Here is an 11,446-nt window from a genome sequence, read left to right as displayed (position 1 = left end):
ATCAACTCCATTTTGCTCACAGGCAGATACCGGGTGCTGACAACCTAAAGTACTTACTTAAGTACTTATGTAGAGCACCGATGGTAAATACATGTAATATACGGTTTAAAACCGACCGTTCGCTCCCCAACCCAGAGTCGATGAATAACCGTGCCTTCTAGTGCCTTGATCTCTCTATATACGCACACCTAGTCTTCCGATCCGCATGTCTGGCAAATGAACCTTCTGTACTTGAGATATAACAAGCACGCTCTCCAATTCTGTCCTCAAATCTAGTTTAGTTTCGCTATCAACCCTCCCCCCACGATTCCACGATGCCCACTACCATTCCCCCTACATACCGTAAGCTGCTCGTCTGCGGTCGTCCAGCGGTGATAGGTTTGCGAGGGATCCGCAGTCCCCAGTCCCCAGTCCTCAGCTGAATGTACGACTGTGCGAGAATATTGAGCTCGGAAGTTGAGTGGATGATGGGTAGGTATCGGCCTCGTTCTCGGGCTTTCAAACAACGGGGGAATGCTGGTGCTGGTGGTGGTGCTTGATTCGCCGGATGCGATGCGAATGGTGTTGCACCAGGCAGCCCGCCCAGTACCACAGGATTGGGAATGCAGTACGTTGTGTGCTGTGTCGAGTGTGAGTGACAAATGGTTGGTTGAATGAGGAGTTGTGTGCGATTCTCGGTAGGGCCTTGGAAACACAAGCTTTATGTATTAACCTCACTCAGCTACCTATTGTTTTTATCTGCGAAACTGGGGCCATGTATCGAGTCTCGAGTCTCGACCCATCCCATCCTCATCGTTTATCCATCAAATCGTATTTCTTCCGCCTACGTGCTCACTGCTACAATAACATTAGATATACCAGCCCAACCCGTCCTCCCGTCCCATCCCCATCCCCGTGCACCGCTCGCCCGCCCGCTGATCACGCAAAAAATGATGACGCCAACGCCGACCCAGACACCTCAAGAATTTCCACAGAGAAAGAGAAAAAGAAGAAGAGGGAGATAGTTAGGGGGGCAAGAAGAAACAACACTGGTTTGCAAATAGCCAGGGTCAGTGGAACAGGAAAGGAAAAAGAAAAGAAAAAGAAAGAAAAAACAAAACAAAACACCAGTACCAACCCAACCACGGGTAAAAAATATGCATTAAGTGCTCAACGCAACCCAGATCAAACAATGCCAAGTACAAATCCGTTCAGTGAAGGCACCAAAGGAAACAAAAGAAAATAAGAGGTAAAACCGCTTCGACGCAGAGGCTGATCATTTCACTGGAATCCGGGGAAGACAGCGCGTACTGCTCTCCGGACTGGAGATCATTAGCTGATGCACAATATATGGGAACGGGAGATGGGCGATGGTGGTGGTGGGGTCTTACATTTCCCTCCCCTAACGGGGCCCTCTTCCACCTCAGCAACTAGGACTCCACTCCTGCCCTCCCTACTTCCCGCCGGCACTGTTCGACGCCGCATCTCGATCGCGTTTGGGGTGGGTGTCGCGTCGCTCCTGGAGTCCACGCCAGGGCGACCCCCACCACGGCCCCAAACCATGTTCTTAAGCCTCGACCACATCGACGGGTCGATCCTCTCACCGTTCCGCCGCGCCGCCCTTTCGCGCTGCTGCCGCGCATTCCGCTCGAGTACGACGGTGCGGTTGGTAAGCCGTTCGGGGACGTATCCCTTCGGCAGAGCGCTGTTCTTGCATAGCGGACACAGACTGCTCTGCTGCTCCAGGAAGCTGTCGATGCAGGCGGGATGGTATATATGTTTGCACGGCAACTCGCGTACTGTGGTCACGTCCAACACGAAATCTTCGAGGCAGATGGAACAGCTCTGTTGCGAGTAGCTGTCGCTTTTATCGGTAGTGTACGGACGGAGCGGGAGTTTGTTGAGGACCTTCCGTGGTACTCGCAGCCGCTTTATGCCGAGAGCTTCCAGATCCACCTCGCCAGCAGCGACCCTCCTGCGCAACGAGCGGCGCCGGTAGTATTGCAGCAGATGCATCGACAGCGACGTCAATCCGACCGCGACCAGTAGCACAGACATCACAATGAGCAGGAATAGCCACAGCCCCGGCAGCGGAGCGCGCTTCCCGGTGTCCACATCAATGAAGATGCGCGCACGCCCAGTCATGTTGTTGACGTCGCTCAGCATGCTCTTCTCCGTCGCATACTGTGTGTATTTGTCCATCAACAGCACGCCCTCGCGTCCTCTCATACCGTAGATGGGAAAGCCGTAGTCACGCAACCGAATCCCATCCCAGTATTCATTCCCGCTGCCCGGAATCTGATCCATGTGGTCGAGCGTGTAGAAGAAGAAGCCTTGGACATCGCTGCGGTCGTCGCGAGCACGATCTAGGAACTCCTTGTTGCATCCGAGCGACCACGGAGCGAAGGCGATGACGTGGGTGCTCGAGTATGTAGTCTTCTGGAGGTCGTCGTAAAGGGAAGTGCGCGGGAGCGTGGTGATGTTGCGGCAGACCGATGACGGCAGCAGGTCCGGAAAGTGCAGCGTACCCTTCAATTCATCGCCGTTGTTGGTGCCAGCGGTGAAGAGGGTTACAATGTTCGGTTGAGTAACGTAAAGAGAGAACGATGTGTTGCCGGGTAGTGCGAGCGAAACGTCGTCGGCGGACGTGGGTTCGATATCGACATCCGGGAACACTAGAACCGACGCATGGATGCTTTTTGCGGCTACAGGAATGGTTGAGTAAGTATGAGCACGCTGGGGGGGGACGAGCAGTGCGGATGGGGGGAACGGGGGACGGGAAGAACGGAAGAACGGAGGAACGGAGGAACAAACTCATTGCCGCTTGGGCTGCGGACGGAGGATGTACTATGGAACGGGATGTGTGTTTGTGCGTTCGGTGCTGCTGCTGTCGCCAGTCGGAGCCGCGACTGCAGTATGTATAAGGTTTGTCTGTTGCGTGATGGATATCTAGCAACGGATGGCAATCGGGAAGGTGGCGCACGGCGGGTGTGAGTGGATTTGCCGTTGAGGTGGATGGATGTGTTTCGGATTCTGGGGCTGGGGGCGAGGGGACAGAGAGGAGAGAGCGATCTCTCGTTCTTTCGCCGTCGCCGCCGCCCGTGTCCTGTCCCCTCTTCTACTTCGTGTTTCTTCTTGGGGGCTCGGCAGAAGGCACTCGGCGGTCTTGTCGAGTGCCGTGAAGTTTACCTCATGAGGCCCGACGATTAATCAATGGACAGGCCTAGTCGGCGGGCCAAGCCAGCGCGTCATTGGCTTGTGCTTCAAGGGAGGGTTGGGCTGATGCTGGGGCAGGCCGTAGCTCCGGATGCGGTGTCGAACCTCCGCAGGGGCTTGCCCGTGAGACTCCCGCTTTCCGCCGTTCGGCTCCGTTCTCTTCAGCTTCTTTTTTCCTCGCGCATCCAGCCCTGCTTCTGTCCGTGCGGTTGTGCGCGTGGGCGGGATTCTTTCTGGCGGTGGCAATGGCTGTGGGTGTTGTAGCCGAGAGGAAGCTCTTCGTTCAAGTGCCGTGTAGATACATAGAATAAGTTAGGTAGCTTTTCTCGCATCGCCTCCACGCACCAGCGGGCGCAGAGTTCTTGGCTTTGTATGCCTCAGAACTTAGAAGGAGTTCGAGTATGTAGCCGCCTCGTTTTCTGTGCAAATCCACCACGCAACTGGCATCAGCTGGATGGAAGACCATGCCGACACTTGGCGATGGGTCAAGGGATCCGAGACGCGCAGTGTCGGATACTTATGGCACTTCTCCTGGCAATCTGTTGCTCGAGATTTATCGCGATGTGTCCCCGGCAAGTCGAGGAACCTTGAGCCGATTCCCGGAAGAGGCTTTGCGTTGCTCGGCAGGCTGGGCTGATATTTTTAGCGGGGGTCTGGACACTGGGCAGAGAAGTCTGAGGCAAACAGTCGGGCCAAAACACCGGTCCGTATTTCATGCTATATAGAGCCTTCAGTACCAACACCCTATTGCTCCATACCGTACATGCATAGACTGCCGTTTCCAGGGACGCTTTAATACGGATGGGCTGATACGAGACGGAACTGGCACACGCCCAGCGCGGCATTTTGGCTGTCCGTGACGGGACAACCGGCGGCTTGTGCTCGTGTCAGGCCGCCGAAGAACCAGCCCTCCGTAGACTATCGGCTCGACGACGTCGATGTGAAGTGTGTAGGTTTGATCATGCGCTTTCAGAGTTCTCGATGTCGTACATATGCACGTAAATATCGGTCACGTGCCATGGGTCCCGTGTACGCCATCATTATATGTTACTCCCAGGCCAAGACCCCCCGCGGAACTAACCATTTATGTACACCCGGCTGTCCCCCCCACAAGCGCGTACCATAGAACATCACGATACTAGAGTATCGCTCAACAACCTCTCTCAGAACTCCCACTTTACCATCTACTCACTCAGAAACTACTATCACACTGTTCTCTTAGTAGCCCACATCCTAGAGATGTCGGCCAAAGGTGCTAAGGGTAAAGGAAAGTCGCGAGGGGGCGGTGGAATGAACGCGCAAGGTCGGCGCTCACTCAGTCGCAACACGACGCCCGCATCGGGTTCAGCGTTTTCTGGCGATACTATCAGCAGCGAATTCCCGGTACCGTCTTCTACGTCTTTCTCGTCGCGCCGCACATACGACGATCTCTTTGAACGCCTCAATCTCTCGGAGAACCCCAGCATCCCGAACTCCGGAACGCTCGTCGCACTGCGTCAGGAGCTCGGCGTGCTCAAGGACTTTGCTACCGAGCGGTTGCAGAGCTCTAAGAAAGCGCTGTTTGCAATGAAGGCTCGCCGTGAGGAACGTGCGGCGAGGGAGAAGGCAGAGTTGGCCGAGAGGGAGAGCGAGCGCAAGGCTGTCGAGGATGCCGAGAAGAAAGAGAAGATCAAGCTTAAGAAGCGCAAGGCAGAACCAGAGCATAAGAGGCCGCTGGCGGTGGGCGCGCATCAGGTGACTGGTCAAGGTCCCAATGATCGTGGTTTGTCTCATTATGATCCCGGCGGCAGCGGCAGTGGTGGTTTTGAGCTGACGGTGAACACAGCAGAGAAGAAGAAGAAGCTCAGCAGCAGCCCCGAGATCAAACGAGACGACTCCGAAGAGTCGGAGGCCGAGCATCAACCCACTCAGGCTGCGCCGTTTGTTGTCTTTGAACCTCTCGATGACGATCCGGCCATATACGAGATTGCGACAGTTACTGACAAGACGCCATATGCGGAGAAGGCGAAAGCCTTTGCCGTCGCTCGCTTCCCCGAAGACGACCTCTCAAAGCTCATCCCCGGCTACCCACCTGACGAAGACTTCTCAAAAGCCAAACCCACGAACCAGGTCGGAATCACCACCTTCAACGCATACATCGAACCATACTTCCGTCCGTTCTCTGAAGAGGATCTGGCATTCCTGCGTGAGCGTGGCGATCGCCTTCAACCCTACATCATCCCGAAGCTCGGAAAGCACTACTCGGAGCAGTGGGCGGAGGAAGATGGAGCAGGTCCTTCGTTTGCGTCTCCGGCGCCCCCGACGAATAGCAGCTCCAATAAGTCCGCCAACGCACCGCGTGGAAAGCCGGAAGATCTCTCAGACGAGCAGTTCGACAAAGAGGAGGTCTCATGTGGTCCTCTCCTTGCCCGTCTTCTCTCTCTATATATACCTGAAGAGCCCGAGGACGACAGCGGCGACACCACGCCAGTGCCCAAGTCGTTTGCCGCTTCACTCCATAATAGTGGGGAAGTGAACTGGAAGATTCCGACCGGCAAGTCAGACTATTCCACGCTGGACGAGCGTGTCCGCCGCGAAATGGTCTACGTCGGATTGCTGGATCCGAGTCAGGAACTAGACTACGACAACAGGCAGGACGACGAGGTTTCCGCGCGGCTGCGTCAACTGCAGAAGCAGCTGAAAGAACAGGCGATTCTCAACGGTGCGCGCAAGACACGCATCGCCGAGCAATTGAAGGAGCAGCTCGCCTACCAGGAATACGTCACCATTCTCGAGGATCTTGATAAACAGGTACGTGCATCTACAACCGTATTCATCATGGTCATGGTACTGACTGTCACAACTAGGTCGAACAAGCGTTTGCTAAGCGCAGCCGCAATATGAAGGCCAGCAAGAAGAAGAAGAATGTCCCCAACGGCGTCGGCGTGGCGCGCGCACACGTTGGAATCGGCGAGCAGGCGCGTCTACTGATGGAGCGGCGCAGGCGCTGGGTCGACACCATCGGTCCCGTCTTCGACAAAGACCTCGGTGTCCTACCTGAGAGCACCATATTCGAGCGCATGAAGGAACTCCTGGAAAAGGAGAAACTCGAGGCCGCCGAGGAGGAGTGAATCAATTCCGTTATAAATGAAATGCTTTTACTCTTTCTTGCCCCCCCCCCCCTTTTCTCATGGTCGTCTTTTAGTCGTTTCGTCATTTCGTCGGTTTGTTTTGTTTGGGATAGGATACATTGATTAGCAGTGAGGGAGGGGGTTCTTAAATGCGGTGTTGGCGTTCATTTGTTGCTATTTTTTCGGCTTGCATTGTGGGTATGATTTTTTTCTTCTCTTACTGGAATGGATTACACGTTGGGTGTACTACTACAGTACTTGCCTGTTGCACATGTACCACTTAGATGAGGCCTGGCCGCCTGGGTGTGTACGTACTTTAGACAGACAATACATTAAGTATACAAATATGGTTTCTAATGCTTATGGCATAAATGGTTGCACTTGCGCTCGATCGCCCCGGATTCTGCAACTCCTCACGCTCAGTAGATTACACCCAACGATGCTCTAGGCTTTGGGACGAGTGAGATTCCATGACCGACCTCCTCCCTCCACCTCCATTAGAGTAGATCTCCGGGTCTTGCCCACTACCTCCGGGTAGCCTCAACTCACCATAGGTAATAGGATGCATATCCTAACGCCAGCATGTATCAACTGCGGACACTTTTGTAGTAACCGATCGCATGAAAACGTTTAATTCCCGGGCTTGATTATCCCGAAACCTCCTACAAGTACACACACCGGCATCGGAGATGTGCAACATCGGCCCTCGCCAATAGGTAGCTAAAGACGGCTCTCTAGAGTGCTATAAACCTCGGCAGCCGCCCATGGCCATACAGCTGATCACTCGCACACACGGCCTGGCCGTTATTGATATATAATTGTACAGCTCCACCGTGACACCGCCATTGCGTAGGTGGCCGTTTGGCAGAGATGGTACGGTAGATGTCCATGACTGGGTCCGGTTCTCGTACATACCTACATACACCCCCTCCTGGGCGCGGCTGGCACCTTGGGTCCGAGTTCCCGCAGCACCCCCGCGGTCGGATCCGTCAATATCAGCTGCGCCGGCCGCCCCTCGACGACTTCGTACCTACTTAGGTAAGCGTCACAAAAAACGGGGGCTTGTCGTCCGACGCATGCCTCGATGCCTCGTTCATCAACTCAACTCGAAGATGAAGGAGAGAGCCCGTCGGTGGAGTGAATTGCGGTGCACGCCGGATTTATCCACGGTGTTGTAGGTATGTACCGCTGGCTCGTGCGTTTGTTCCATCTTCCCCGGGGGGAAGATCCCGACCCGTCCCGCTCCCGCTGCGCAACAAATCCCGTTTGTTGTACCGGGAAGTGGAGTACATCAAATGTCATGGGATCCGCAACATGGTTTAGATATATGATATGTCCATTCCCTTCCCCACAATCTACCCCACAGCACCCACGCAATGCGGGTACCTGTCTCGACCCACTATATTTGTACCGTCCTACGTGCTCACCCTCTTCGGCCAGGGCAGGCCAGGTCCAGACTCTCAGGGTATCGAAGACTTTCCGAGGCTGTAACCCGCCGTTATACCCGCAAGCCGTATATGAAAACAAGGGGTAGGCTATCTCTGGGTCCGGCTTCTAGAACGCGGGCTGCTTAAACATATGGGGCCGTCGATCACCAATTTAAACTCGCCGGAATCGAGCACATTCTTATGACGAGCGCTCATTGATATATCACTGAGGTAAGCCAAAAGTAAGATAGGATAGAGTGGACAGTCCAAATTCAACCGGTAGCCTACTGTAGACGGGCCGAGGAACGTGGCGATGGAATACGGGGCCGGTACATATATCTATAAGTAGGGGTAGCGGGCCATTGATCGCCTCCGTACTCCCTTGGTAAGTATGCACCGCAGATGGTGAGACCACACCGTGACGGTCAGAACGTTGCAATTCTAAATTGTTATTTAATTATCAATGAATACGACACTAGGTAGATCCTGGTAGTTTTAAAGGTGGACTGTGTCTGAGAGTGATCTTCAGTTTATTTCACATGTAGCCTATCTAGACTATGGCGAAAAGATCAACGTGGACGGTGTCTGTGCGTACATAGAGTACTCGAACTGCCGTGGCGATCCCGTCGAATATAGAATGATGAAGCAAAGACATTTTTTTATATATCTATTGATTTTTCAAACGCGATTTCCGCCCCGCATAGGTACGTGGTCGGAAATTCTGCCCGATGTCTCATCTCTCGCAGCGCAAAAGTAAATACGAACAGAATGGAGGAGCGAGATGAGCATTGGAGTGCTGTAGATATGTACTTACATAATGCATTAGCAGGATTAGGATGTCCGTGTGTACGTACATACATACGGTATGCAGCTGGACGGCAGACGCCTCCTGAGACACCATTTACGCCCTTCGTATTAGGATTTCAGGCAGAGTAAACTCGTATCCCATATGCCGCGGGATCCGATCCGAAGCTACGCTGAATTTTGAAACATCAATACGGCAAGAGAATTCGGCCTCCACCCTGTCTCGGGGGAACATAAAAAACACAAAAAAGCCACCGATCATCGTCTTCGGGGATTCTTCACCAGGGCTAAGCGAGGGTGAATGTGTGGGGCCGGCGCTTGTGGTAACGAGCCGCTCAATACATAGTCGAGCGAGAGACAGGCAATCTGCAAGGTATAGGTACTCCACATATCGCAATATTTAACAGATATGTGGGCGCGCGGCGCGTCCTACGAGATTCCCTAGTCTGAGCCTAGAACTGGAAGCCGGCTGACTGCCCCTTTCTGGCGGATGTTTGCGTGGATGGGAAAGTCGTCCGGACTGTTGATGGGATTGATGAATGAATCGGTGAGAGGAGGAAGGTCGCCATCCAATTGTGAGCTTTCCTACCTACCTCCAGCCTCCCCATTTAAATCATGAGAATCCCCAAAACCTAGTTTCCCTACCTACATGCAGTTGTTTGAGCTCTCCGGGAGTGGACGTCACACACTCTATCTTACCATCCAGTTGGGTTTAAATCTTCGGAGAGAATATGTTGCCTATTGTCATCTAACATTCCTGCATAGGTACATACCATACCCGAGTTCAACCATTACCGCCAACACCACCATCACCATCATCACTACCACCACCAATATCACCACCACAACGGTCACCACCACCATTACCACCACCATCACCGCTACCGAAAAGCAATGGCCAGCAACCAAATGACCAATGGTCTCTCTACCGGCGAGCCAAAAACGGACGACTCATGTGTGGACTCAGAGATATATGTGAACGAGTCATATGAGGACGACCCATATGTTGATGAGGCCTATGTGAGTATCCGGAGCCAAGACCCTTCACTCCTTTGCGACTGGAGTTGCTGACTGGCGCGCCGTTCCCCTGTTCAGCAAAGTAGCTGCGATTCGGATTATAGCTCGTCTATGTGAGTTCGCGGTGGTGGCAGTCAGAATGCATTAATCCTGATTGTTCTGGCAAACCAAAGCGAGGACACGCCCAGTATGATGTCTGTCTATGACGCTGTGGTCGAGAATGGACGGCGGTATCATAGATATTCAGTACGCCCACCACCTAGCCTGTACATAGGTAGCCATGGGTTGACAGTATTAACGCACGCATTAGGAAGGGAAATACCTCCTACCAAACGACGAGGTTAGTACATACCTAGGTAGTGATAACGGGTAGTTCCGGCGCCTGTTCATCCGCTGATGTGTTGTTTAGCTCGAGCTCGACCGTTTAGACATCCACCACGCAATCTTCACTCTCCTGTTGAATGGGCGGCTACATATGGCTCCGCTTATCGAGCCGCAGAGGATACTGGATATTGGTACGGGAACGGGAGTCTGGGCTATTGATATGGCGGATCGATACCCCGAGGCGGAGGTCATCGGGACCGACCTTAGTCCGGTTCCGTGGGCAAAGTGGGTTGCTTCTGTATTTGCTGGTTGAGGTGGAACATGTTGACGGTGGTGCTTTAGCTCCCATCCGAATTGCAGGTTTGAAGGTATAAACATTTAGAGCTGTTGGTTGGCTAGGGTGAGAATGAACCGGTTTACTGATATGAAAAGTTGATGATGTGGAATTGGACTGGGTCTTCGAGAAGGTTAGTCAATACCATACTTGGTACCATCATGAAGACCATATCTCACCGAACCCCCGTATATAGGATTCCTTCGACTACATCCACAGCCGAATCCTCATCCCATCAATCCGGGACTGGCCTCGTTACCTACGGCAAATGCACGAACATATCAGACCCGGTGGCTACGTGGAAATAATCGAGATGTCAAGCGACATAGCAAGTGATGACGATTCGATCCCACTGGATTCGGGGATAAGAAGGGTTTTCGATCTGTGGAGATCAATAACGAAGGGCGCCGGGTTTAAAGTGCTTGGCAACGATAATGGGATGGAACTGGTTAGGGATTTGGAGATGGCTGGGTTCGTGGATGTAAAGGTGAGATTACCAAAATATGGGCCACATTATAGCTGGGTCACTGATATGAATATCGCCATCACAGGTCTTCGCGATCAAGCAGCCATGGACTCCGTGGCCGGGGAGTCCTCGCTTGAAGAAAGGTTTGTCCCTTCCACCCTCGCTGTAGTTACTCTTAGCTAACCTGGAAAATCAGTTGGGGCATACATGCTTTCAAACTCGAGGAACGCAATATTATCATTCTGTCTCGCCCTGTTCACACGATACGGCGATATGTCGAGTGAGCAAGCAACTGCGCTCTGTGACGAGGCATTCATGTCTATAGTTGCAAATCGGTCGATGAATTTGTATAACTTTGTGTGAGTAGCAACGCCATCCGTCCTGTTGCCGCGACCACTTACTGATGGCGGTAGATATCATGTCGTGGGGAGGAAGCCGCTGTAGCGGGTAGTGTACTGCATGGTGTAGCTGTGATTGCGGAGATTGGAATATATCACTTTCCTCTCGTTCTGTTCCGGAGACAATGTACCATTCGAAGGGGGTCTTGTCTGCCTATTCTAATGCATTCGACCTATCCAACTCGACACTAAATGGTGTATTTTGGGTTTTATACTTTAACGTTGGGGGAAAAATGTGTTCCGAGAGCATATTCAAGCCCTCCGATACGTTCCTACCATCCACCAGCCCACAGCCGGACAAAGATACCCCTAATCCTGCAGTGACACTTACGAAATCCCGTTCCTACCGCGCTCTCGCAGACTCCCACGCT

At 53.0% G+C, this 11,446-nt stretch overlaps 3 protein-coding genes across 3 annotated transcripts; 2 read left to right on the top strand and 1 right to left on the bottom strand.

The window, feature by feature from the left end:
- Positions 1 to 1,242: 1,242 nt before the first annotated feature.
- Positions 1,243 to 2,994, bottom strand: BZA05DRAFT_60963 (uncharacterized protein). The gene is made up of 3 exons (XM_051488486.1): positions 2,794 to 2,994; positions 1,371 to 2,684; positions 1,243 to 1,301 (listed from the first exon to the last, which is right to left on the bottom strand). Exons 1-3 carry the CDS (start codon positions 2,795 to 2,797, stop codon positions 1,261 to 1,263), a joined length of 1,359 nt encoding a protein of 452 aa, XP_051338899.1. The 5' UTR covers positions 2,798 to 2,994; the 3' UTR covers positions 1,243 to 1,260.
- A 1,440-nt stretch (positions 2,995 to 4,434) lies between these two features.
- Positions 4,435 to 6,305, top strand: BZA05DRAFT_338287 (histone acetyltransferases subunit 3-domain-containing protein; the record flags this gene model as incomplete). The annotated part of the gene is made up of 3 exons (XM_051480885.1): positions 4,435 to 4,957; positions 5,024 to 5,985; positions 6,042 to 6,305. 3 exons carry the CDS (start codon positions 4,435 to 4,437, stop codon positions 6,303 to 6,305), a joined length of 1,749 nt encoding a protein of 582 aa, XP_051338898.1.
- Positions 6,306 to 9,745: 3,440 nt separating this feature from the next.
- BZA05DRAFT_338299 (S-adenosyl-L-methionine-dependent methyltransferase) lies at positions 9,746 to 11,040 on the top strand (the record flags this gene model as incomplete). The annotated part of the gene is made up of 8 exons (XM_051480887.1): positions 9,746 to 9,799; positions 9,864 to 9,893; positions 9,963 to 10,162; positions 10,220 to 10,245; positions 10,310 to 10,344; positions 10,408 to 10,698; positions 10,763 to 10,820; positions 10,874 to 11,040. 8 exons carry the CDS (start codon positions 9,746 to 9,748, stop codon positions 11,038 to 11,040), a joined length of 861 nt encoding a protein of 286 aa, XP_051338897.1.
- Positions 11,041 to 11,446: the final 406 nt, after the last annotated feature.

Source organism: Tricharina praecox, assembly GCF_024521635.1.
Source record: "Tricharina praecox strain CBS 144465 chromosome Unknown BZA05scaffold_14, whole genome shotgun sequence".
NCBI classification, from domain to species: domain Eukaryota; kingdom Fungi; phylum Ascomycota; class Pezizomycetes; order Pezizales; family Pyronemataceae; genus Tricharina; species Tricharina praecox.
The sequence above is the reverse complement of the archived record's forward strand: the minus strand, read 5'-3'. Positions and strand labels throughout refer to the sequence as shown.

What these genes read in the sequence shown, in the direction of transcription:
- BZA05DRAFT_60963 (XM_051488486.1), bottom strand. An exon ending in CCCCGTTAGGGGAGGGAAAT is followed by an intron (nt 1,302 to 1,370) that starts GTAAGACCCCAC and finishes AATGATCTCCAG; the next exon opens with TCCGGAGAGCAGTACGCGCT.